The sequence below is a fragment of the Lagenorhynchus albirostris genome, chromosome 1 (assembly GCF_949774975.1).
Source record: "Lagenorhynchus albirostris chromosome 1, mLagAlb1.1, whole genome shotgun sequence".
In the NCBI taxonomy this organism is placed as follows: domain Eukaryota; kingdom Metazoa; phylum Chordata; class Mammalia; order Artiodactyla; family Delphinidae; genus Lagenorhynchus; species Lagenorhynchus albirostris.
Window position 1 is genome coordinate 188,689,258 of NC_083095.1, and position 23,345 is coordinate 188,712,602.

At 40.8% G+C, this 23,345-nt stretch overlaps 1 protein-coding gene across 9 annotated transcripts in view; it reads right to left on the reverse strand.

Annotated features, from left to right (window-relative positions):
- The window catches only part of NSUN6 (NOP2/Sun RNA methyltransferase 6), a 108,166-nt gene that overhangs the window by 82,237 nt on the left and 2,584 nt on the right, over positions 1-23,345 (reverse strand). For 7 of the 9 annotated variants that reach the window (XM_060162865.1, XM_060162845.1, XM_060162824.1 and 4 more), the window contains exons 1-3: positions 15,349-15,838; positions 12,856-13,011; positions 8,057-8,136 (exon numbers count right to left, since the gene is read on the reverse strand). In XM_060162865.1, the coding sequence (XP_060018848.1) occupies positions 8,057-8,136; positions 12,856-13,011; positions 15,349-15,423 (311 nt within the window). In that variant the 5' untranslated portion in view covers positions 15,424-15,838. Of the gene's footprint in view, positions 1-8,056; positions 8,137-11,470; positions 11,508-12,855; positions 13,012-15,348; positions 15,839-23,345 lie in introns of those variants that run through there. The other 2 variants (XM_060162892.1, XM_060162883.1) reach the window with 2 other exon arrangements.

Below are 23,345 nucleotides of genomic sequence, written 5' to 3' on the forward strand. Positions count from 1 at the left end.
GTGCTCTAGAGCCTGCGAACCACAACTACCGAGCCCGTGTGCCTAGAGCCCATGCTCCACAACAGGAGAAGCCACTGCAATGAGAAGCCCGTGCACCGCAACGAAGAGCAGCCCCCGCTCACCACAACTAGAGAAGGCCCGTGTGCAGCAAAAGAAGACCCAATGCAGCCAAAAATTAATTAATTAAATTTTTTTAAAAAGCCAAAGCCCCTAAATTCAGGGGACCAAGCATTTTCTCCCTCAAATCCCCCAACCCTTAATCTTAGCTCACACTTACTGCTCTGTTTTCAGTTACTCTTCATTCTAACCACTGAATATTTCACTTACGTTCTTAATCACTCCACTGTGCATTTTATGACCTTTTAGTCAGTATTCCTAGTCCTATGTAGCAGAAACATCCTCAAGTTATCTAGTTCACTGTAGTGCTGGGAATAAAAGACTGAATTGTTCCCTAACTTGGCTCCAGTTTTGCAATTCATCTTCTTTTGAAAAAAGTGTTTAAGCTTTTTTGGCTGTAACCCAGGGTAAGAAATGCACTTAAATCACATCCCAGTACACATGTGTATACACACACATACATTTATAGCAAACATTTCACAAAATACCTTATTATGTACAATCCAATATATTATAAAATACCCCATTTCTTTTTTTAAAAAAAGCCCATAGGGCTTCCCTGGTGGCACAGTGGTTGAGAGTCTGCCTGCCGATGCAGGGGACACGGGTTCATGCCCCGGTCCGGGAAGATCCCACATGCCGCGGAGCGGCTGGGCCCATGAGCCATGGCCGCTGAGCCTGCGCGTCCGGAGCCTCCACAACGGAAGAGGCCACAACAGTGAGAGGCCCGCGTACAGCAAAAAAAAAAAAAAAAAAGCCCATAAAAAACCAATTACATTCATTTCACAACCTACTAATGGGTCATGATCTACATGCAGTTTGGAAAACATACCTTTATGCTACTACCAGTATTGTATTTCTAAAATCATGACTGTAATAAAAATTATTTGACTCCTATATTCTATGCAAAAAACACTCCTTAGTTTAAAAGCAAAACCCCTTTACATTTCACATCTACCTCTCCTAACTACTTCAGCATCTTCTTTCACCAATCTGAGAACTGATTAGCCAAACTGATCACTTTTGTCATGAACCACCATCTATTTTCACACCTCTGTACTTTTTGCATATGTTCTCTATCTCACATACCCTTACCTACTTTATCTCCTCATCCACCTAATTCTTACTCACCTTCAAGGCTCAACTGAAGTTACATCTATTGGGAGAAAACCTTTACCCACTTCTTTGCACTCAGCCCTTCTTCTTCTATGCTCTAATGGTATTTAATTCATACCCCTACCACGGCATCTGTTGCATTTTGACTTGTACCAATATTCCCTGCTTTTAGAAACTATGTTTCATCCATCTTTATAACATCTTTGGGTCTCACACATAGCACCAATTCAAAAAATACCTTGTGAAATGGAACCCTGTAGTGTTAATCAGAAAGTTTTTATGAGAATAACCATTTCATGGCGAGAAGAGAATGGGAGACCACAAAGATGAGTCTTAACACAGTGGGCCAGAACTGCTATCCTTTCTTTGGAAGGCCTGGTGACAAGGCTGGTCCTTGGCTAGTGTTTTGGAACTTAGAATCAGGGGAGTTCCCACTATGAACTGATAAGGATAGCTCACTGTGCCTACACTGTTTGTAACAATGTATTTGTAAACAAATAATATGGTTTACGGTGGACACTGAGTTTCCTTCTGGGAGGCTGGAATCTGGGTAAATACCAGGCAGGAGGTACCCACACAACCTGCCCTGAATGAAAATCCTGGATGCCGTGTCTCATTAGAGCTTCCCTGGCTGGTGACATCTCACATATATGTTGTCAAGCTCGTTTACTGATGGAGTTAAGTGCACCGTGTATGACTCCGCTGGAAAAAGACCCTACAGCTTGCAAATGGTTTTCCCTAGACCTCATCCCATGCACCTTTTATTTTGCTGATTTTCCTTCAGATCCTTTCACTGATTAAATCATAGGCACGCATATGATTATATGCCGAGTCCTCTGAGCCCTCCTAGGGAATCACAGAGCCAGGGAGCGGTCTTGGGGATCCCTCAACACAAGAAGTAATCGTATAAAAATGTAAGATAGCATATGCAAGTGTCAGGGTGTATGTCCGCTTCACGGAAATTTCAGCAAGGAAATGTAAAAGTTGACATAGGGCCATAAAAAATACTAAAAGCTTGATTTTTATTGAACTGTTTCTAAATAAAGGAGTGAAGCAACATTAAAGAAAGATGATTTTCCAATTGAACAGTAATAAAGATTGGAGGAAAAATAGTAAGAAGGTACTTAATTGCACACAGCCAAAAATAAAAATAAATAGTAAAATAAACATTAAAAAAATACTCGTATCAATGTAGAAAACAAACTTATGGTCATGGGGGGAGAAGAACGATAAATTGGGAGATTGGGATTGACATACACACACTACTATATATAAAATAGATAACTAATAAGGACCTACTGTATACACAGGGAACTCTACTCAATACTCTGTAATGACCTATATGGGAAAAGAATCTAAAAAAGAGTGGATATATGTAGATGTATACCTGATTCACTTTGCTGTACAGCAGAAATTAACACAACATTGTAAATCAACTATACTTCAATTAAAAAAAAATACTCTTGTGTTGGGAGTGGGCGGGAATGAATTAGGAGTTTGGGATTAACATATACACACTACTATATATAAAACAGACAACCAACAAGGGCCTACTGTATAGCACAGGGAACTCTGCTCAATATTTTGTAACAGCTTATAAGGGAAAAGAATCTGAAAAGGAATATTTAACTGAGTCACTTTGCTGTACACCTGAAACTAACCACACACTGTAAATCAACTATAATTTGATAAAAAAAAAAACTCTTGTATGAAGAAAAGTCTGGCATTTAATTTTCTCTAAGTTTTTCAATAAAGTTGACACTGATACCATCAAAATCAGCATTACAACCTTATGTTCAATCTAATTACCAGTGATAAAACCTTCCTAACATTAAAATATATTTGATCAGTAAATTAAATAGCATGTTAAATAAAATGAGGGAACCTGAATTTTATGGTGAGAAATTACTTTTTAAATTGTTTACTGCCTATAAATAGTTTAACCTATGTTTTGATATCTTAAATAACTGGATGATGTTGAGCTTCTAGTAAAAGATTAGTCAAAGAATAAAAGTATAAATATATTCCTTTTTCTAAAGCCCACAGAAATGGGGAATGAAAAACCTAAAAGAAAATTCCATTTGCAAGAAAACTAAGAAACAGCTATTACCCAAATGATTAAGAATAATTAGCTAACACAGTAAAATTTGGATCAAACCTAGTTCCTCAACAGGGTATGAATGCTTCTGAAAAGGAAAGGCTTCTGGGTGCCTAAACAAATATTTACTGCTTAGATCCAGGACCAGAGGGTCAGACAGAAAAAAGGAGAATCTGGGAGCATCTTGTCAGTGCCCTGTGCCCTGCAGATAAAGATGAAAGAGGACTGGACTGGCAAAATTGGCACAAGCAGACAATCTCTGTTTTCTGTAACAAAACTGGACAAACTGCCTAGAAGTAGCTAAGGGAAGGGAAGGGAAAGCGCAAGCAACTCTGTCACTCCTCCCCTGAGTTCACTAAGCGTTAACAAAAATTAAAGCCCCCAACAAAAAAGCTATGAGCTGGATCCCCTCACAGAGCCTTAGTCTTCTTCAGCTCAGCTCAACAGGACTAGAGTTGTGCCACTAGGAAAGACCTGGTGAAAGTATTTTGAAAGACACATCTGATGAGTTGTCTAGGTATACACTTGACCCGAAGTGCAAACTAGGTGAATCTATGTGAAAGTTTTCATTCAAGGATTCATTCAAACTGGGAACTACATGTAGATACAGATGGCCCTGTCTACCCTCAGGTTCCACATCCATGGATTCTACCAACCGCAGATGAAAAAACATTTTTTTTTAATTCCAGAAAATTCCTAAAAGCAAAACTTGAATTTGCTGTGCACTGGCAACTACTTACATAGTATTAAGTATTGTAAGTAATCTAGAAATGATTTAAAGCACACTGAAGGATGTGCATGAGCTATATGCAAACACTACATCATTTTACATGAGACTTGAGCATCTGTGATTATTGGTATGTTGGGGGGGAGCGGGGTATCCTGGAACCAGTCTCCCATGGATACCAAGGGACATCCGTAGTAGTAAACAAAGTTGTAATAAACAAAAGGCAGTACAAAATGTACAGACCAAAAAAGGGCAGAATTTCAAATAACCTCTGTATAGTTTCAAAGAAACTAAAAAGAACCTTAAAAAAGGGATATAATAACAACAACAAGATTAAAAAAATAAAGAACAAAAGTGAACTAGCCCAGCTGAGCAAGTAAAGGATAGTAAACCCTGTGAAATTCAAGAGTTAATGTAACAGGCCTGCGACAGCTATTCTTAGAAAGGCCTGCTTGGAAGGCTGGCCCTCGGCAGCATCTGGAACCTTGACTGGCCTACTGTTCCCAGCACTGACATAAAACCACCTCTTAAGAGTGAATTACTGTTCCTAAACTGTTCGACCAAGTTATGTGGTTATGCTGAACACCTGCTTTCCTTTTGGGAGCCTGGAATTCCATTACATGCCAGGCAGAGGGCGCCCAGATGACCAGCACCCAACTAAAACCTTGGGTGCTGGGTCTCTAATGGGCTCCTCTCATAGACAATGATTCTATACGTGTCACAACTGACTGCTGGAAGGATGAAGCCTGTCCTGGTAGCTCCATGAGGAGAGACGCCCAGAAGCTTGCGCCTGGTTTCTTCCAGACTTTACCCCGCATGCCTTTTCCCTCGGCTGTTTCTGCTTTTGTACCCCTTTCGTGTAATAAATCCCCACCATGAGCCTGACTAGATGCTGAGTCCTGTGAGTCCCTCCAGCCCGTCACAAGACCCTGGGCTGTCTGGGGGTGTCCCAACACAGGGAGCATCTGTCCTGGAAAACCAACACATGGACTACCAGTGTCCTCCTAACAGAGCGGGCAGGAATATGTAACAAAGATATTCAAAGAACTACCAGAAGACTTGTAATTTAAAAATTACATTGCATTGCAATGAAAACTAAGGAGAGTAATAATAATTATTATTTCAAATATTAATAACAATTATTATTATTATTTTATTATTATTATAAGGTATACCCCAGTGAAGTTTCTAAAGTCCAGTGCCTAAGAATCCCATAGATCTCCAAGTGAAAAATCAAGATTCTGTTGTAAGGGGGGAAATATTTTTTGGCCTCAGATTTCTTCATAGCAACACGTGAGGCCCTAAGATTGTAGACGCAGTGTCTACAAAGGGCTGAGGGAAATAACATGTGACTTGAAATGACTATAATCAGCCTATAAGTTGTTGTTTAAATATAAAGGCAACAAGCAATTCTCAAGCGAGAAAGGAAACAGAGCGTACAAGAGACATACTTGGGGGAAGGGAAGCAGGTGCTGGAGACCTGCTACATGACGCTATTCGATCAACCAAGAGATCAATTAAGATAAAGAACTCAGAAATAAACTACCAATAGGGCTACAAGCAAGCACTGCATTCATTTGAATTATGCTTGTAGAATAAAAATGTTACAAAGCTTTACATGGTTAAAAAACTAACAGTAAATAAAAATTGGTTGGTGGAGGTTTTAGGGCAAATTTAAGCAAAAGAATTTCTTCAATTTTCATAGTGGAAAGTCAAAAGATACCTAATAAAAGTGATGATGAGTTTAAAAGACAAAAAAGAGCCGAACTGCTCCTTTTAGAAACAAAAGGTAGGTATATGAATCCACAATCCTAAAAGATTTCTTAGTGCTTTCCTGTAGTAACTCACCGTTTGTGTTTTATAGTTCACTAATGCTTTAACTTTTTTAAACTTTTTATTCACTTTCGGCTGCATTTTTGGTCTTCGTTGTTGTGCGCGGGCTTTCTTTAGTTGGAGTGAACGGGAGCTACTGTTTGTTGCAGTGCTCGGGCTTCTCTTGTTGTGGTGCACGGGATATAGGGGCATGGGCTTCAGTAGCTGTGGCACACGGGCTTAGCTGCTCTGCGGCATGTGGGATCTTCCCAGACCAGGTCTCAAACTCACGTCCCCTGCATTGGCAGGCGGATTCTTAACCACTGCACCACCAGGGAAGTCCCCACTAATGTTTTAATGAGTAGTTTAGCTCACTACAAAGAACAGATGAAAGAATTATTACATAGCCAGTAAAAAGAATGAAATAGTGTTATATAGGATTATGGAAAACTACGGAGGCCACAGTACATTCTGAAATGAATCACAGGTCTCAAAAGACCTGTGACTGTGATCAGCTGTAGTAACTAACTGGTTTAAAACTAGGAGATGAAAGAAATCAGAACACTGGTTTCCTGGTAGAGGGGCAGAATGCAGAGAATTTTCTGGGTGATGGAAATGGTGTATATCTTGATGGGGGTGAGTCTTGACTACACAGTTGTATGAATTTACCAAAACTCAGCAAATAGTACACTTAATTAAGATCTCTGCATTTCACTACTGCAAATTCCCCCTTAACAAAGAGCTAGAAGAAGGAGTTTACAAAATCGGGACTTGCCTGGTGGTCCAGTGGTAAAGAATCTGCCTTCCAATGCAGGGGATGCGGTTTCAATCCCTGGTTGGGGAACTAAGATCCCCTTAGTTGCCGCAGGGCAACTAAGCCCACGCGCCACAACTACGGAGCTCGCACACCTCAACGAGAGCCCGCGTGCTGCAAACTACAGAGCCCACGCACCACAACTACAGAGAAGCCCCCACGCTGCAATGAAAGATCCTGTGAGCCTCAATGAAGATCCCGCGTGCTGCAACTAAGACCCGACACAGCCAAAAAAAAAAGAAAAAGGGGAGTTTACAAAATCAACTTTTTTAATTGCAGAAGTAATACGTGCTTATGGTTAAAAAAAAAAAAAAAGACAGAAATATTACAAGTGAAAATCTCCTCTTACTCAGTTTCTCCCAATCCAACTTCCTCAGAGTTAATCCCTGTCAACAGTTGGGTATGTTATACCCTCCAGACTTTTTTCCGTATATAAATAAATATATATATAAATCTGTAGTTGTGTGTGTTTTTTAGTCGCAAAGGAAATGTGATTTCTTACATTCCTACACAGAGCAACATGCTTTTGGTATTTAATTTATCGAGAACATCACCTTTTCTTTGTACATATAATTCTCCCACATTAAAGGCCATATAAAAATAATAATAATAAAGGCCATATAATAATCCACTGCGTGGATAAACCAAAAACCACTGCTCTACTGTTGACCACTAAATTACTTTAAAGCTTTAACAAAATGAGCATTTTTATGTTTATTATAAGTCTTAGGGGTATTAAAAAAATTTTATCACAATTAGGGATTTTCAATACAACACCCATCATAATATGAAAGCCGATTTTTTCAAATTTTAAACACATCCCACCAAACACATAGTGTCTGTTCTACTCAGAGAACAAACACAGTAATTTAACATAACTGTGAATTAATAAAATTTTACAAACATATCAATTATTAAAGTAGGAAACGTTGCTTTGTATTTTTGTTGTAGCTCAATAAAGTTTTAATTGAGCAGTGGAATCAAGATATACAAGTAAACAAATGTAAAAGTAATTTTCTTACAGAATGGAAAAAAATCAATCACTGCACAGCAGAAACTAACACAACACTGTAAAGCAATTATACTCCAATAAAGATGTTTAAAAAGAAAAGAAAACATGATATAACACAGAAAAAAAAAATCAATCACTGCACTAAACACAAGTACAATGCATTACTCTCAAGGTATCTGGGCCCATTCCTAGTGTTCTTTTGTAATATTTTCCATGAAAGACTATAGAGTCAGCATTTACCAAGGTTGTGAATTCCTATCTTAATAATGGAGAAACTTAGTACTGTCACTAAACAGTAAAAAAGAACCTGTGACATTTTTATTTAGAAGAATACAATTTGAAAATGAAATAGTTACAAACCTAGGTCCAATAACAGGAATAAGTAAGACATCCTGAAGGTCTGGATGCTGAAGAATAGGAAAACTTAATCCATTAAACTGCTGTTAAAAATAAACACACAGGATTACAAAGCAATCAGTATATTGGTTAAATTTCAAGTTACAGAGCTTTTCAGTGTCATTACCTAGCAGAGCACGGTAACGAGCTTGACTTAGGGTATTTTCACTTTATTCCACGGGATACTATAAAAAATCAAAGACTTCAAAACAACAATGTTTTCTCTGTAATTTGATTCTTAAGTATCTTAACTTCTTTACAAGTAAAAGGCTCAATTTTGCTTACTGTTTTTGACTTTGGAAACACGAACCATTGTTGACCTTACGTGACTTACTCTGAAAACACGTATCCAATATAGGATTGCATGAATAGGACATTAAAGATTGAGATTACTAAACGCTATTTATTATATATTACCAACACTGGATGCCATGTCAGTTGGATGATGCTTCCTGGCAAAGGCTCAGGATTTTCAGTATCCTCTACCGTACTTGGCCTTCAGACTGGAAATAAGTGCAGGGCCAGTGGCATAGGTGTTGGGGCCAACTCCCAGTCTCATGGGAGCCAACTCTGTGCAGCTCTTCCCAACTCCATGGTCATGCTGGTAGCTTGAAATCGACCAGAGTGGGAGCGTTTACACCACAAAACTCAGCAAACACCACAACTAGCATTATTTTTCCCAGAAAGTGGGTTGTGCAGTATGTACCAGCACACCACCGTTGCAGGCGGAAGACAACCGGGCACTCCACACAGAACAGTGGACTGGACAGCAAGGGCTGTGTACCCTATTGGAGGGCAACACGCAAATACTGGAGAACAAGTCTCTGCCATGTAAGCTAGGGATTATCAACTCATTCATTTTCACATAATACACCAAAGAGCAGTGACCATAACAGATATTTGCATTGCCTTGTAGTATCCATACACTACCTACAGAAAACTTCCAAAATCAACCTATTTCTAAGTTGATGGAAAGAGAAAAAAAAAATTCTTCAGATTTTAGAAATCTGACTATATTTCTACCAAGTCAACAGCTCTTCTGCCTTCTGCTTCCTCCAGGCAAAGGATACTGTGAACTAACCACATCCAACAGAATAGTAAGAAACCTTAAGGGCAAACTCATTCAGACAAACCTCTCTCCCTTTTTTTTTCCCTCTCTCCCTCATGTGCTCTCAGTTTGATACCTTACAGCATCCAGAATATGGATCCTTCCAAGGAGAAGAGAATGAATTTTGCCATTTGTTTTTGTTTTGCTTTGGAAGTACTATTTCTTTATACTATAGAAATAGTCTACAGAGAGATCAATCCTCCTCAGGCCAAGGTTTCCCTTCTCTCCCTTTTTATCAGATATTAAAATGATACAGAAATAAAACTTTTATAAAACCACACGTCTGTAACTTCCATAAAACACCACAAACTTTTTTTTAAACCAAGCATATCACCTGCTTGTCTTTCTGTTTGTTTCTACCCCGTGCCCTTTTTAAAACAGCCTTAGTGAGGTTAATTTACATACCATAAAATTTACCCATTTTAAATGCACAATTCAATGATTTTTAGTAAATTTACAGAATTGTGTGACCACCACTAAAATCCAATTTCAGATCCTGTCCATCAACACACTATGATTCCTCATGTCCATCTGCAGCCAATGCCTGTTCCCAGCTCCAACCCCAGGCAACCACTAACCTACTTTCTTTCTCTAGAAATCTGCCTTTTCGAGACATCTCATATAAACAGGATCATACAATGCAGACTGTCTTGTGTGTGGCTTCTTTCACTCACTATAGTGTTTTTGAGGTTCACCCAAGTGGTAGCATGTATCAGTTCACCACTCTCATTGCTGTACTGTTCCCCTGTGTGAACATACCACGTTTTGTTTTTCTATTCACCAGTCGATGGACATTTGCATAGCTTCTCCCTTTTGGTTATTATGAACAATGCTGCTATTAATGTTCATGCCCAAGCCTTTGCATGGACGTATGTTTTCATGTCTCTTGGGTAGACACCTAGGAGTGGAACTGCTGGGTTGTACAGTGAATTTATGTTTAACTTTTTAAGAGATCACCAAACTGTCTTCCAAAGAAGCCAAACCACTTGACTTTCCCACCTGCAACGTATAAAGGTCCGTTTCTCCACATCCCTCACCAGTCAAATGAAATTTTAAATGATTAAATTTCAATATGGGACACAGAGATATTTGGAGACAAAGCACCCATTACCATTCAGGATATGTCTTTAGGACACACACAAGCTTGGGACATGGCAAAAGAAAGGAGATGTACAATCTAAAACCTCCTGCGAATCTCCTTTCCTGCTGCAAACAGGCACTGCTCAAACCACCAGATACTTACCTAGTGCCCACGACCCAACCTCCGCAGTCTTATCTTAACCTTCAAGGAAAGGGACTCAAAAGCCCAGAGTGACTTCGTCTGCCTGCTCTTAGATACAACTCCTGAGATCTTCTATTCCCATCACAGTGGGATCCTAGATTATCTAAGCTCTAGGAATAATTTCTAGAAAAGAAAACAATCTGGACCTGCCTGACTTATGGACACCTTACGGGCCTCAGAACAGTTTCCTTCATACTGAAAACCTACATGCATGACTACATAAAAGCAATAATCTTAGTTGCTTAGAGGAACTGCTTATATTTTATGCCTAATGCCATTACTCTCAATAAAATTACTGCTCTTATTAAAAATCAGATTAACCTTTCTCCAAGTCTTATTTAAAATTATTATACTAAGTTTTGTTCTCATACAGCCAGAAATCGTAGCTGGTTCTTATAACCTGGTCATCTCCTCACAACTGGAAGTTCATAGAATTGTTCTTAAAGAGAGTACAATAAACATTCCATAAATGTAATGAGATTAAAGACAAAAAATAAATGAATCAAACAACAAGGTCCTATTTGTACAGCACAGGGAACTATATTCAATATCCTGTAATAAACCATTATGAAAAAGAATATTTAGGGCTTCCCTGGTGGCGCAGTGTTTGAGAGTCCGCCTGCCAATGCAGGGGACACGGGTTCGTGCCCCGGTCCAGGAAGATCCCACATGCCGCGGAGCGGCTGGGCCCGTGAGCCATGGCCGCTGAGCCTGCGCGTCCGGAGCCTGTGCTCCGCAACGGGAGAGGCCACAACAGTGAGAGGCCCGCGTACGGAAAAAAAAAAAAGAATATTTATATGCATAACTGAGTCACTTTGCTGTACAGCAGAAATTAACACAACCCTGTAAATCAACAATACATCAATAAAATTTTAAAAAAAGAATCAATACCAGTGAAAATTCTCTGAAAATTTCTGTAAGTTATATCCAGAGTAAACTGATAACACAGCCTGTGATATACAAATCCAAGTCTTTTAAGCATGCTTACCTCTTCCTTTTCATTTAGGCAATTACGTAGAAATAGGTCTGCTGACACCCATCATGGTTATTTGTTAGAAGAGATTTAGTAACTACAAAATACAACTTGACGTACCCCCTCCAAGCATCTGTTTTCCTCCATCTTACATTTCTTTGGAGGCAAGTTTCAGTACACAGTGTATGAAACACAAAATGCACAGCTTTGGGGTTTTCTTTCTGGTTTAAAAAAATTTTTAATACAATTTTCAAAGGTTACCTTTCATTTACAGTTACTACAAAATATTGGCTGTATTTCCCATGTTGTACAACACATCCTTAAGCCTGTCCTACACCCAATAGTTTGTCCCTCCCACTCCCACCCTTATACTGCCCCTCCCCCTCCCTCCCCACTGGTAACCACTTGTTTGTTCTCTGTATCTGTGAGTCTGCTTCTTTTTTGTTATATTCACTAGTTAGTTGTATTTTTTAGATTCCACATATAAGTGATATCATGCAGTATTTGTCTTTCACTATCTGACTTATTTCACTTATAAAATGTACAGCTTTTGGGGTTTCCCTGGTGGCGCAGTGGTTGAGAGTCCGCCTGCCAATGCAGGGGACACGGGTTTGTGTCCCGGTCCGGGAAGATCCCACATGCCGCAGAGCGGCTAGGCCCGTGAGCCATGGCCGCTGAGCCTGCGCGTCCGGAGCCTGTGCCCCGCAATGGGAGAGGCCACAACAGTGAGAGGCGACGTGTACCACAAAAAAAAAAAAAAAAAAAAAAAGTACAGCTTTTGAAAGCAAAGAAGACAATATAAACAAGAAAATTCCAATATTATTTTTCTGCATGGAACTTTAAAAATGCCATTTTATAATACTGTTTTCACTTACAGAAAATTAGTATTATGCCAAAACTATTTTATTGGTTGAACAAAAAAAAATTTGTGTTGTTTTATCTTTAAAACATATCTTTACATTATTTTCCTCCTTTTATTATATTTAATTAAATTATTATATTAAAATAAAAAATATAATCCTACAGGTAATCAGTAGGCACCTCCTTACCTCTGGGTTCACCTTGGCTACGTGATCTGCCCTCATGGTCGTTATATGCTGCTTATTACAATATCACAGACTTTTAGGGTTAGAATGGACCGCTTATGTATTTTAATGACGAAGCAATGGAGGCCCAGAGGGGTCGAGTGACCTATCCAGTCACTAAATTAATTCAGAATTAGAAGTACTAGGTTCAAGCTCTAGCATGAGCACTCACTACATAACCTTGAACAACATTCATGATCCTCAATTTCCTTATTTGTAAACTTGTAATAGTATATCGTTCACATATTAGTGAGGAGTGACATGACACAGACTAGAAATCTAATCCTGTACATAATGACAAAAATGTGCACGAACCTTCTGAAGCTCATCAAATAACAGACTTTTCACATGTTGTACTGAGGCCAGATGCGTATTTACTCTGACAGTAGTGAATGATGGAGGGTGGGACAACTTATGTAACAGAGTTTCAAACTTCCTTTCTGCTGCTTCTTTACCTAAAACAGATACAACCTGAAAAGAAGAGAAGAACAATGTTTCAGTTTCATGATACAAACTAAAAATATTAAGCAAGATATATGTCTATACATTTGTTCCGACTAATGAAACATCATTCGGCAATTATTCGGTTCCATTTCACTTTTCTGCATTGTTTATGTGTTAATAACACTACGGGAATCGCGCTATTTCACAGGGTTATGCTAATAAACACATAGTGAAACACCAGACAAAAAGGGCTTAGAAAACGCTGCCTCGTGCTTCCCTGGTGGTGCAGTGGCTAAGAATATGCCTGCCAATGCAGGGGACACGGGTTCGAGCCCGGGTTCGAGTCCTGGTCCGGAAAGATCCCACGTGCCACGGAGCAACTAGGCCCGTGCGCCATAACTACTGAGCCTGCGCTCTAGAGCCCGCGAGCCACAACTACTGAAGCCCACGCGCCTAGAGCCCGTGCTCCGCAACAAGAGAAGCCCGCGCACCGCAGCAAAGAGCAGCCCCTGCTCGCAGCAACTAGAGAAAGCCTGCACGCAGGAACAAAGACCCAACACAGCCAAAAAGCATTATTAACATATCTGCTACATTTATTCATATAAATTCAGGATTTCATTCTACTTATTTCTAAAAACATTAACTGTTACATCACTTCTGTAGAATTAGTTCCTTGCTAACCCCGTATCCTAGAGCAAATTGGTTAGTAACGTTTTAAAACACCAATACTTGAAGAGTAAGTAACACTGATACCGTCACCCAAAGAGCCCCCATAACATCAGCTTCTTAATATAGTATGATTAAATGTAAAAGATATTGTCCAAATAAAGACAGGTAGCAAGATACCTGTCAGAAATAAAGTTATAAAGACTCAAACGACCGAGTTTCCTTGTAATTAACTAAAGCTTTTGAGACAAGTATTTCCTTTTTTTTGTCATCTTTGACTATACCCAGCCTCACAGAATCTTCATAAACCACTTGCCAGCCTAATAATCCACTAGCCTAAAAATATTCGTACTCTCTCAAGGTTTGTTTTTTTTAACTGAATATTCCATTACCTTTGATACTTTTTACAAAGGGATGGGTTTTCTTTTTGTAAAATCGTATAGTTAGTGGGTTTGCGGCAGAAGTGGTGTCAAAGACAGACATTTGAATCTTTTTTTATAAAACAATGTTAACCATTTTAAAAACTGCTGGGAAAAAAAACTGCTGACTGCCTCTATTTCTCTTAACACGCTCCTTATACTATAAGTTCTTTGAAATCAAGAAGGTATTTTCTCTTTCCGTACTGTCTTGCCCCTTAACATAACCTCTGGAAATAAAATGTAGAAATCAAACCTAGAAGTCATGGCTTCACCAAAATCTTTGAAAACGAGTAACATTTACGCGGCTTCACTTCGAATAGAAAACCAAAGAGTTGGAAAATACAAAATTGCCTACAGGCGGGATGGTAAGGTGGAGAGAGCACAGGCTTGGCAATCAAAGACGATCAACATTCACTGAGGACTTCTGGGCTCGGCACTGCCAGCAGCACACAGAAGGAACATTTGTGGAGGACCCATTAGGCGCCAAAACGATGCCAGGTGCTTGCACTTACGATTAATACGTTAAAACAACAACCTTGAAATTTTAGTACTGTTAACCGTCCTCAAATTTCACAGAAAAGGAAAGAAAGGTTAAGGGATGTGAAGTAACTCACTCAAAGCACTGGGATGCAAACCAGGGGCTTGGGGTCCCAAATCCATTCCTTTTCCCATTGGACCTGAGCTCTTTACCTTCACATTTCAACACTGTTACATGACAGCGGTGTCAATTTGATTCACTTAACGTCGCTCTTTGGACCCTCAGTTCTCTCATCTATAAAAATTGGGGAGGAAATCTCTACCAAAAAAAGACTGCGCAGATTAAGATATAAAGGTCTGCGGTTCATCTAGCACAACTGGTGGCATTTAAGCAGCACTCACTGAACGATAGTAAACCTTTCACCTGAGCGCCAGGGCAGGCGCTCTAAGAGTACAGGCGTTTCTTCTCTACAGGACTTAAATTCTCGGAGACGGGGATCTTGTCTTGCCCCTTGTAATCCCTTCAGCGCATTCTTCCCGCCAGACACACAACCGCTTTTTACCCCTCCCTCCTTTCCCATTCCTAAATGTTAAAACATACACCCCATACACCTTTTAGCTCGGAAAGCATACAATAAATACCTGCAGAAAGATATTACCATATTTTACATTCGGAAAGACGAATACTAAGAAACAACGGCTGTACACATTTCATTGCCTTTTAAATTATTTTCCTATTTCTCTAAAGCGTGTAAATATTTGAATTTTTGCAAATAGCACCTAACGTGTTTATCTGACCTACCTCCTCATTCATAAAGCCCGCTTTCAGATAGCTTTCAACCTCAAGTCTCAAAGATATTTTAGGGAAAATAGACATGTTCCTATCGCTTAGTTCTCCTCCTCCACGAGAAATGCTGGAAAACGGTGGTTTTTCTCTCTCCTAATTACACGGAGCGTCTGGGCAATGAATACCACCCACAACGTGCCGGGACCACCGAGGCCCGGGAAGAGCGCGCTGCTCACGACGAGTTAAAATGGGAAACGCGGAGGTACTTCCACGCCTTCTGGAGCTTGGCCAGTTTGCAGCGGCTTCCTCTCCTCCCAGGTCCTCCTTTAGCGACGCCCACGGAAATCACTGCGAGGCAACGCCACTCACGTTGCAGAGAAAAAAAACAAAACAAAACAAAAAACCGTGAGGAGTGAAGCCGCCGTGAACTGGGCGGAGACGTGGAAACCGGGCTGGGAGCACCACGGCCCAACCTCCAGTCCCTCGGCCCCGGTTTCTCGGCAGAAAGCCGCTTCCGGCATGCGTCACTTCCGGCAATGCGGCCCACCCCTCCTTCCCCTGCCCTCCAATCCGCAGCCGAAGATTGCCGCTACGTCACGTCTCCGGAGTTTCCCAGCTCCGCCCGCGGCGAATCCACGTGCAGCGGGCCTGGGCGGGTGCTTTAAGGGGATGGAGGCGGAGCTGCCTCCGGGACCTGCAAACAGATCCAGCTGTTGGGCGGAGCTGGGCGGGCAGAGCTGGGTGCTAATTGGGGAGGGTTGGGTCGTGCTAGCCTGAATAAGGTGAGGACTCAATCAGTTACCTGCTGGGTGATCTCCAAAGCAAGTATGAAACCTGAATTTATTTGGGCCTATCATCCACCCTTTGATTTTCTGAAATTACCTTCCCTCTCTTAGGCTTGCTGGTCTGACTTCAGTTGTGAAAAAACAACATTATTCACATTTTTAAAAGCTGGGTTAATGGTCTTGTAATATCCATACATGCTCAGGTAAAACTTTAAAACGCACAGGTAGTTTTTACAATTAGTTGAATAAGACTAACAGGTTCCCTGTATCGGAGCTGATTTCTACTTTAAAACTCGGGAGACCTTTGGCGTAATCTTTGTGTTTCAGGTGAGGAAAGATTCAAAGGGAGAAGGGACCTAATGAAAGTCGCATAGTTTCCTGTGATTAAAATAGGAAACTAGAAATAATTCTTCTGTCTCCGAGACAGTGTTTTTTGAAACACACCGTTTGTCATTAATACAGAACTGTAGGAAGTTTTTTCTTAAGTCTTTTTCTGTTTAAATCTCACACGGAGGTGTTTTTAAAAGTACGATACACTCTCTCACAATGAGTGAGAACGTCAGGATAAAGACCGTAGCCACCTGGCTTCTAAAACCAATACCTACTTTTTCCACCACGGCATATTTCTTCGGTAAATTTATGGAATTCTTCTGTGGCTAAATCATCTGAAAGTGATCAGGAAAATGTCTAGTCCAGCCATTTCCAAAGGAATTTTTGCAACCTCAAGATTGTGACCACAGCACCGATGTTTGGGATCGATATCTAGGAGAAAAGGGAGAGGAAGGAACAAGGTGAACTAGATTGTAAACTCTGAGAAGGTAGAGACTTTACCTCACTGCTGCAGACCCAGTGCCTACCACGTAAGAAGCACTCAAATATTGAAGGAGTAGATGAATAAGTGGAGGGACAGCTCTGTAAACCAGAGAAAGGAAGTGCTGATAAAGCATATATATTGATATTTGATATTTGCTGGACATTAGTTCACTAGTTCAGCACTTGTGAACAGTGCTGAGGACATTTAGACAATCTTTGGCTAGACATCACTGAAGTGACGGTTATGTTGATGATGAGGTCTCTTGGTGTTCTAAAGTTGGTCCATATTACAGATCTGAAGTTGGCATACTAAATTCATATTGTCTAAGCAAAAGAAGACACCTATAACTCCACACTTCCACTGCTGGGGGCCTGGGTTCAATCCCTGGTGGGGGGGACTAAGATCCCGCATGCCGTGCAGTATGGCCTAAATAAATAAATAAAAAGAAAATGTAAGCTTTAAAAAAACGAGGAAGACCCCTATAAGAATACACCCATATAAGGGTGATTGGGGTTTTGTGTTCTCGATGGGGTGATATGGCCCCCAATGTGGGGAGAGCAAAACAAAATCTTAGATATAATCATATAATCTTAATCTCAATTTGTGATGCTCCAAAACTTTCCTTTTATCCCCCCCAAAAAAAACATAAAAACCCTATTTCTCAATATTTAATTTCATGAAGAAGGCATGAGAGGATTAGGAAAAAAAAGTCTAGGAAAGGCTGGAAATCTATCAATCTCAATTCATCTGGAGACTAACCTCCATAAGTACATATTAACTCAGAATGGATCCTAGACATCCCTACATGTAAAATCTATAAAGTTTCTAGAATAAAACATAGGAGTAACCAGAGTTACCTTACAGCCAACAAGGTCAGAGGAGCAGTCAAGAGAACTTGACCCCCGGGACAGGATTATGATGAGGCAAGAGAGGCCCCTAGTGTGCACCCGTTAAGGAGGCCCTCACTCTCATGTGTGAGCCCTGAGAGCACCCCCTCAAATTTGTGACTGTCTCCCTTGGGCTCGCCATCATCTACACACTGCATCTTTTGCCATCACTGACAGCTCCAAATCCATAAAGAAAGACAGATTGCATTGCCCAAGCAGCAATACAGCTTACATCACAGCCTGGACCTATGATGCAAACCCCTTTTCTGCCAAAGGCCCAACTCAAATGTGGCCATCTTCCACATCACATGCTTGACGTGCTGGGTCAGTACTCGGAGTTGCGGGATGTATTGTCACCAGAAGCCAAAGAAACCAGCCAGATACTGTACTTCCTTCTTTGTAGTAGGGTGTGCATTATTACTGGGGGTGATGTCATCGTAATGGGGGCAAAAGGTGGTTCTAAGGGGGCAAAAAATGTATACAATACAATGATTTGTGGTCCTCCAAAGGCCACAGTAACCTCAACAAATATACAGTATACCTGTACTGTTAATATTCCATTATAGGGAAGTTGTTAGACAAAAAAAATACCTTAAAAGTTTCCTTAGCAGGGCATTAATGACAACAAGCTTGAAAATCAATGTATTGTAAGGGAAGACGGAACAAAAAATGACATCCCTTGAAAAGGATGTTCCAACATGCCCCTGACCTCTAAAGTATTTACTGAAGTGATGGGTCCCAGAGTCTCGAAGAGCTTATCTCCCCACCCACCCCACCCCAGCACAGTAAGTGTCAGAAAACGCCTGTTACACCAAGGGCAACTACTGTGCTCAGCTCGCCCGGATCCAGCCTCAGATCGGGGCCCTGGAGGAGCAGCTGTACCAGGTCAGGACTGAGACCAAGGGCCAGAAACTGCAGTATGAGCAGCCCCTCAACATCAAGGTCCACCTGGAAAAGGAAGCTGGGACCTACTTTCTCCTCATCGATGGAGATGATGGAGCTTGCAAGTCTGGAGGTTACAAGTCGAAAGACTATGGACCTGGAAATGTGGGAAACCAAATTAGTGGTTAAGAGAGGTCCTGAGGAGGTTAGACCAATGCAGCAAAATACTTACACCAGGCTGCACTCCGTGGCAGAGAGATCTCAAAGCAATTAATGTGATACACAAGACAGAGCGTGTGCCAAATACTCTCTGAGAAGAGAAGGCGTTAAATATCTGTCTGGAAAAGTGAGCAAGTGTAAAAAAAAGGTCTGTCCTCTTGTCTTGCTGTTACCGAAATATAATCTCTATCTGGGCAATCAATAGCATTATTGATGGTATCTTCCCATTCATCTGGAAGAATGTCACATACAATATGATGACCCATCTGATTACCCTACAGAAAATGTTGTCAATTCTTGGTAGTCAATAAACCTTCCTTTAGCAAATTAAAAAAAAAAAAATGCCCATCACTAGCTGGGTTCTGTTAGATCCACCAAGTCATAAATAGACGTGAACCCAGCAGCAACCCATCATGAGATGGAAAAGGTACATCTGGGATTAAGCATGAACAAGAGTAATCTACATAAGGAAGTAACCTGCACCCCCATGTCACCCACCACAGTTGCACCCACCACAGTTGCTTCTGCCTCAGCTCACATCTCTGGCTCTATGGGGGTTTTCTACTACCAGCTGAATGAGAAAAAAAAATTTAGAGGTTGGTTTTCAGTTCAGTTGTCCAGGTATGTGGGTAGAAGACAAAACTAGATAGTGGTGGGACTACAGTCATAGTTAGGGGTGACCTTGAATGACAGTGTCAAGGGAAATTTTTCCTGATGAGAGAATCTGTGAGCAGTGTATTTGCTACCCACTTTGCATGGAGGAAGTGGCTCAGGATGAGAATATATATTGACTCCTGGGTGGCAGCAAATTGCTTGGCCTGCTCATCAAGGGCATGGAAGAAAATAGACTGAAAGGTCAGAGACAAGATCTTAGGCAGAGGCATGTGGATGGACATATGAAAATTTTCACATCACATGTAATTGCCTACCAGAAGGCATCCACCACCGAGGAAGCACTGAACAACTTAGTGGACAGAATGATTCAGCCCATTGATGTTAGCCCACCTTTGTCTTCAGCCACCCCATGCCTGGCACTATGGGCACATGAAAGAAGTAGTCACAGTGGCAGAGATGGAGTCGCTTAAATAATTACCCAAAATACAGGTTAGGCTATGATGAAAACTAACATTAAGTTCCACGTCAGTCTTACTTACCTTTGTAGACCCAGCCTTAGGGCACTACCTAGCACATATTAGGCACTCGGTATATATTGATAGGTGAATAACTGAACCAATAAGAATAGTTTATCCTTCATATCCAGCAAGTATTTATTTAGGGTCAGTAAGCAACAAGCATTGCATTGGGTACTCAGGCATAGCAGCCAGAGAAGACAGTCAACTGCCGTCACAGAGTTCACAGTCTATTTTGGAAGTAGAGAAGATTATTAAGCAGTGAAAAATATGATGAATGTTAAAACTAGGGAAATATGGGGTGCAAGGCAGAGGAAATGGCAAGAAAATCTAATTTAATCTCATCTAAAACTGAATCAAAGAGCACAAAAACCTCTCAGAAAGGAGACGTGGCCTCCCAGAAGAGATGGTTACATTAAAACCAGAAAGCTGACTTGGAGTTAACCAGGCAGGAGGGGTGAGGGACAGTGGGGAAGATGAGGAAAAGACCAAAATGAGAATATTCCAGGCAGAAGGAATTGTCATGTACAAAGCTGGTACATAGTATGGGAGGGGTTGAGTGCCAAGAGTATAGCATGGAGAGAGAGAGAGAGACCCAGCCCTATTTTTGAAGTTTCCTGTTAGCCCTGGTAAGCAAGGAAGAACTTCATCCTCAGGCCAATGGCAAGTCATTAAACAGTTTCAAAGCAGAAGAGTAACAGGCTCAGATTCATGTAACATTTTTAAAAGATCATGCCAGATGATTGTGGGAAAAGGTCTCCAATTGATGCAAGAACAGAGGCAGAAAAACCTATCAGAATGCAGTTCTAGTAATCCAGGCAATGGGGTCAGAGGGAGGTGGGTAGATGTGAAAGACATTTAACACATGGAATTCGGTGGGACCTAGTGACTTAGGTGGATGCATGAGGACAGGGGAAGAAAGAATCAAGAAGAAGTTCCAACTTTCTATGGACCCACCAGCATTTGCACCCATATTTCTGCCTTCCTACCTATTAACTTACATAAATCATGGAGATGATTTGTTATTGTAATCATTTTAATTCAACTCTTTTCTGGAATTGTCTGGAATACTTCTGTCTTTGGGGAGCCTTATGCATTACTCGTTATCTTCCAGAATTTTATACTTGTGTGTGTTTCTTCTGACAATGGAGTTCTATCCTAGGAATTAAATAAGATTATGTACTACATATGAAAGTTTTTGTAAATTGCAACAAAGAATGAGCTAGAGCAGAACTGTTCTCTAATAGGCTTATTTACATTTGGAGGGCAATTTTAAAAAAGGACAAATAGGACACCAATGGAAAATTTACAAACAAGCCGTTTTGTTGGGTTACGTTTTTAGCGGGTCAGTAGTCAATCAATATTGATTATTGTTTCAGCTAGATGATGTGGTAGGTTGAATAAGAGCCCCCTCTCTCCCTCACAAAGATGTCCTTATCTTAATCTCTGGAACCTGTGAATGGCAAAGGGATTTTGCAGGTGACATTAAGTTAAGGACCCTTGAAATGGGGAGAACATCCTGGATTAACCAGGAAGTCCCAGTGTAATCATAAGGGTCCTTATAATAGGGAGGCTGGAGGGTCAGAATCAGAAAAGGTGATGTGATGATGGAAGCCAAGGTCAGAGTGAGGTGGCCACGAGCTAAGGGTTGCAGGCAGCCTCTAGAAGCTGGAAAAGGCAATGAACAGATGCTCCCCTGAGCCCCCAGAGGGAACACAGCCCTGCCGATGCATTTCAGACTTCTGACCTGCAGATTACAAAATATTAAATCTGTGTTGCCTTAAGCCACTACATTTGTGGTAGTTCCTTATGGCAGCAATAAGGAACTAATGCAGGTGCTCTTTAAAGCAATGTATCATCAACCTGGGTTCTTCTACGCACAACAGGTGATTTTGCCTCTAACCTACAGATAAGACAGAGGCAATTAATTGTGAGTTTCTTGCATCAAGAGCTCCTATACACCTAAAAACTTTGTTTGTGCATACATGTAACCTCCTTTTCAGCAAACTAAGAATTTCTGCTCTCTGAAAACTTATTCTCTTCACCTGCCTCTATTTTATAGCATCTCATTTCCACCTGTGTCTTCCTCCCTTGGTAATTCTCTCTCTCTCTCTCTCTCTCAGTCACTCACTCACTCTCTCTGTCTCTGTCTCTCTCTCTCTCACACTTGTATCTTCACGCTCTCCCTTTAAAGAGGTTCTACCCACCACTCTATAAACAGGTTCAAATAATAGTCACAGCAACATTTATTGAGCCTTTTCTAGGTACCAGGCATTAGGCTATGGTCTACCTCATTATAGCATTTAATCCTCTGAGATTAAACTTTATGAGCAGTGGCAGATTTAATGTGATACTAATGAAACTTAAATTTCAAAGCATTCGATTGTACAAGTCATCCAAAGCATGGTCTAATTTTTAATTTTTTATCTTTTATTCCTTTTCTTTAAAAGACCCCCCAAATTGTATGAATTTCAAGGTCCCACAAAACCGGGATCTATGCCTACCTATGAGGTAAATATTATTATTCTTATCCCCATATTACAAATAAGAAAACTGTGCTATCGTGAGGTTTTATAACTTGCCTAACATTATATAAGCAGTAAGTGGCAGAGGACTATTTCAACCTAATTATTCGTGACTGGAGAGTCTAAACATTGATCATTTACTCATTCAATTATTCTGTCTCTTCAGGAATTTTCCTACCTTAACACACCCCTTCCTTTCCAACTTCAGTTTTCCTCTAGTGAATACTTTATATGCCTTTTTCATTTTATAATCCAAAGAATAATCTACACTTACCATCTTGAGCTCCTTACCTGTCATTTACCTTCAACTCGTTATAATCTAGGGACTTCCCTGGTGGTGCAGTGGTTAAGAATCCGCCTGCCAATGCAGGGGACATGGGTTCAATCTCTGGTCCGGGAAGATCCCAGGTGCCGCGGAGCAACTAAGCTCTTGGGCCACAACTACTGAGCCCGCAAGCCACAACTACTGAGCCCATGTGCCACAACTACTGAAGCTCGTGCGCGTAGAGCCCGTGCTCCATAACAAGAGAAGCCACCGCAATGAGAAGTACGCGCACCACAACGAAGAGCAGCCCCCACTCGCCTCAGCTAGATAAAGCCCGTGCGCAGCAACAAAGACCCAGTGCAGCCAAAAATAAATAAATAATAAATAAATAAACTTTTAAAAAACTTGGCTACAATAAAGCAATTGTTAACACAAAATTTATGGGATTAGGCGCCCACCATGGGCTGAGCGGTGTGCCGGTTGCTCTTGAGGAACACAAAACCGT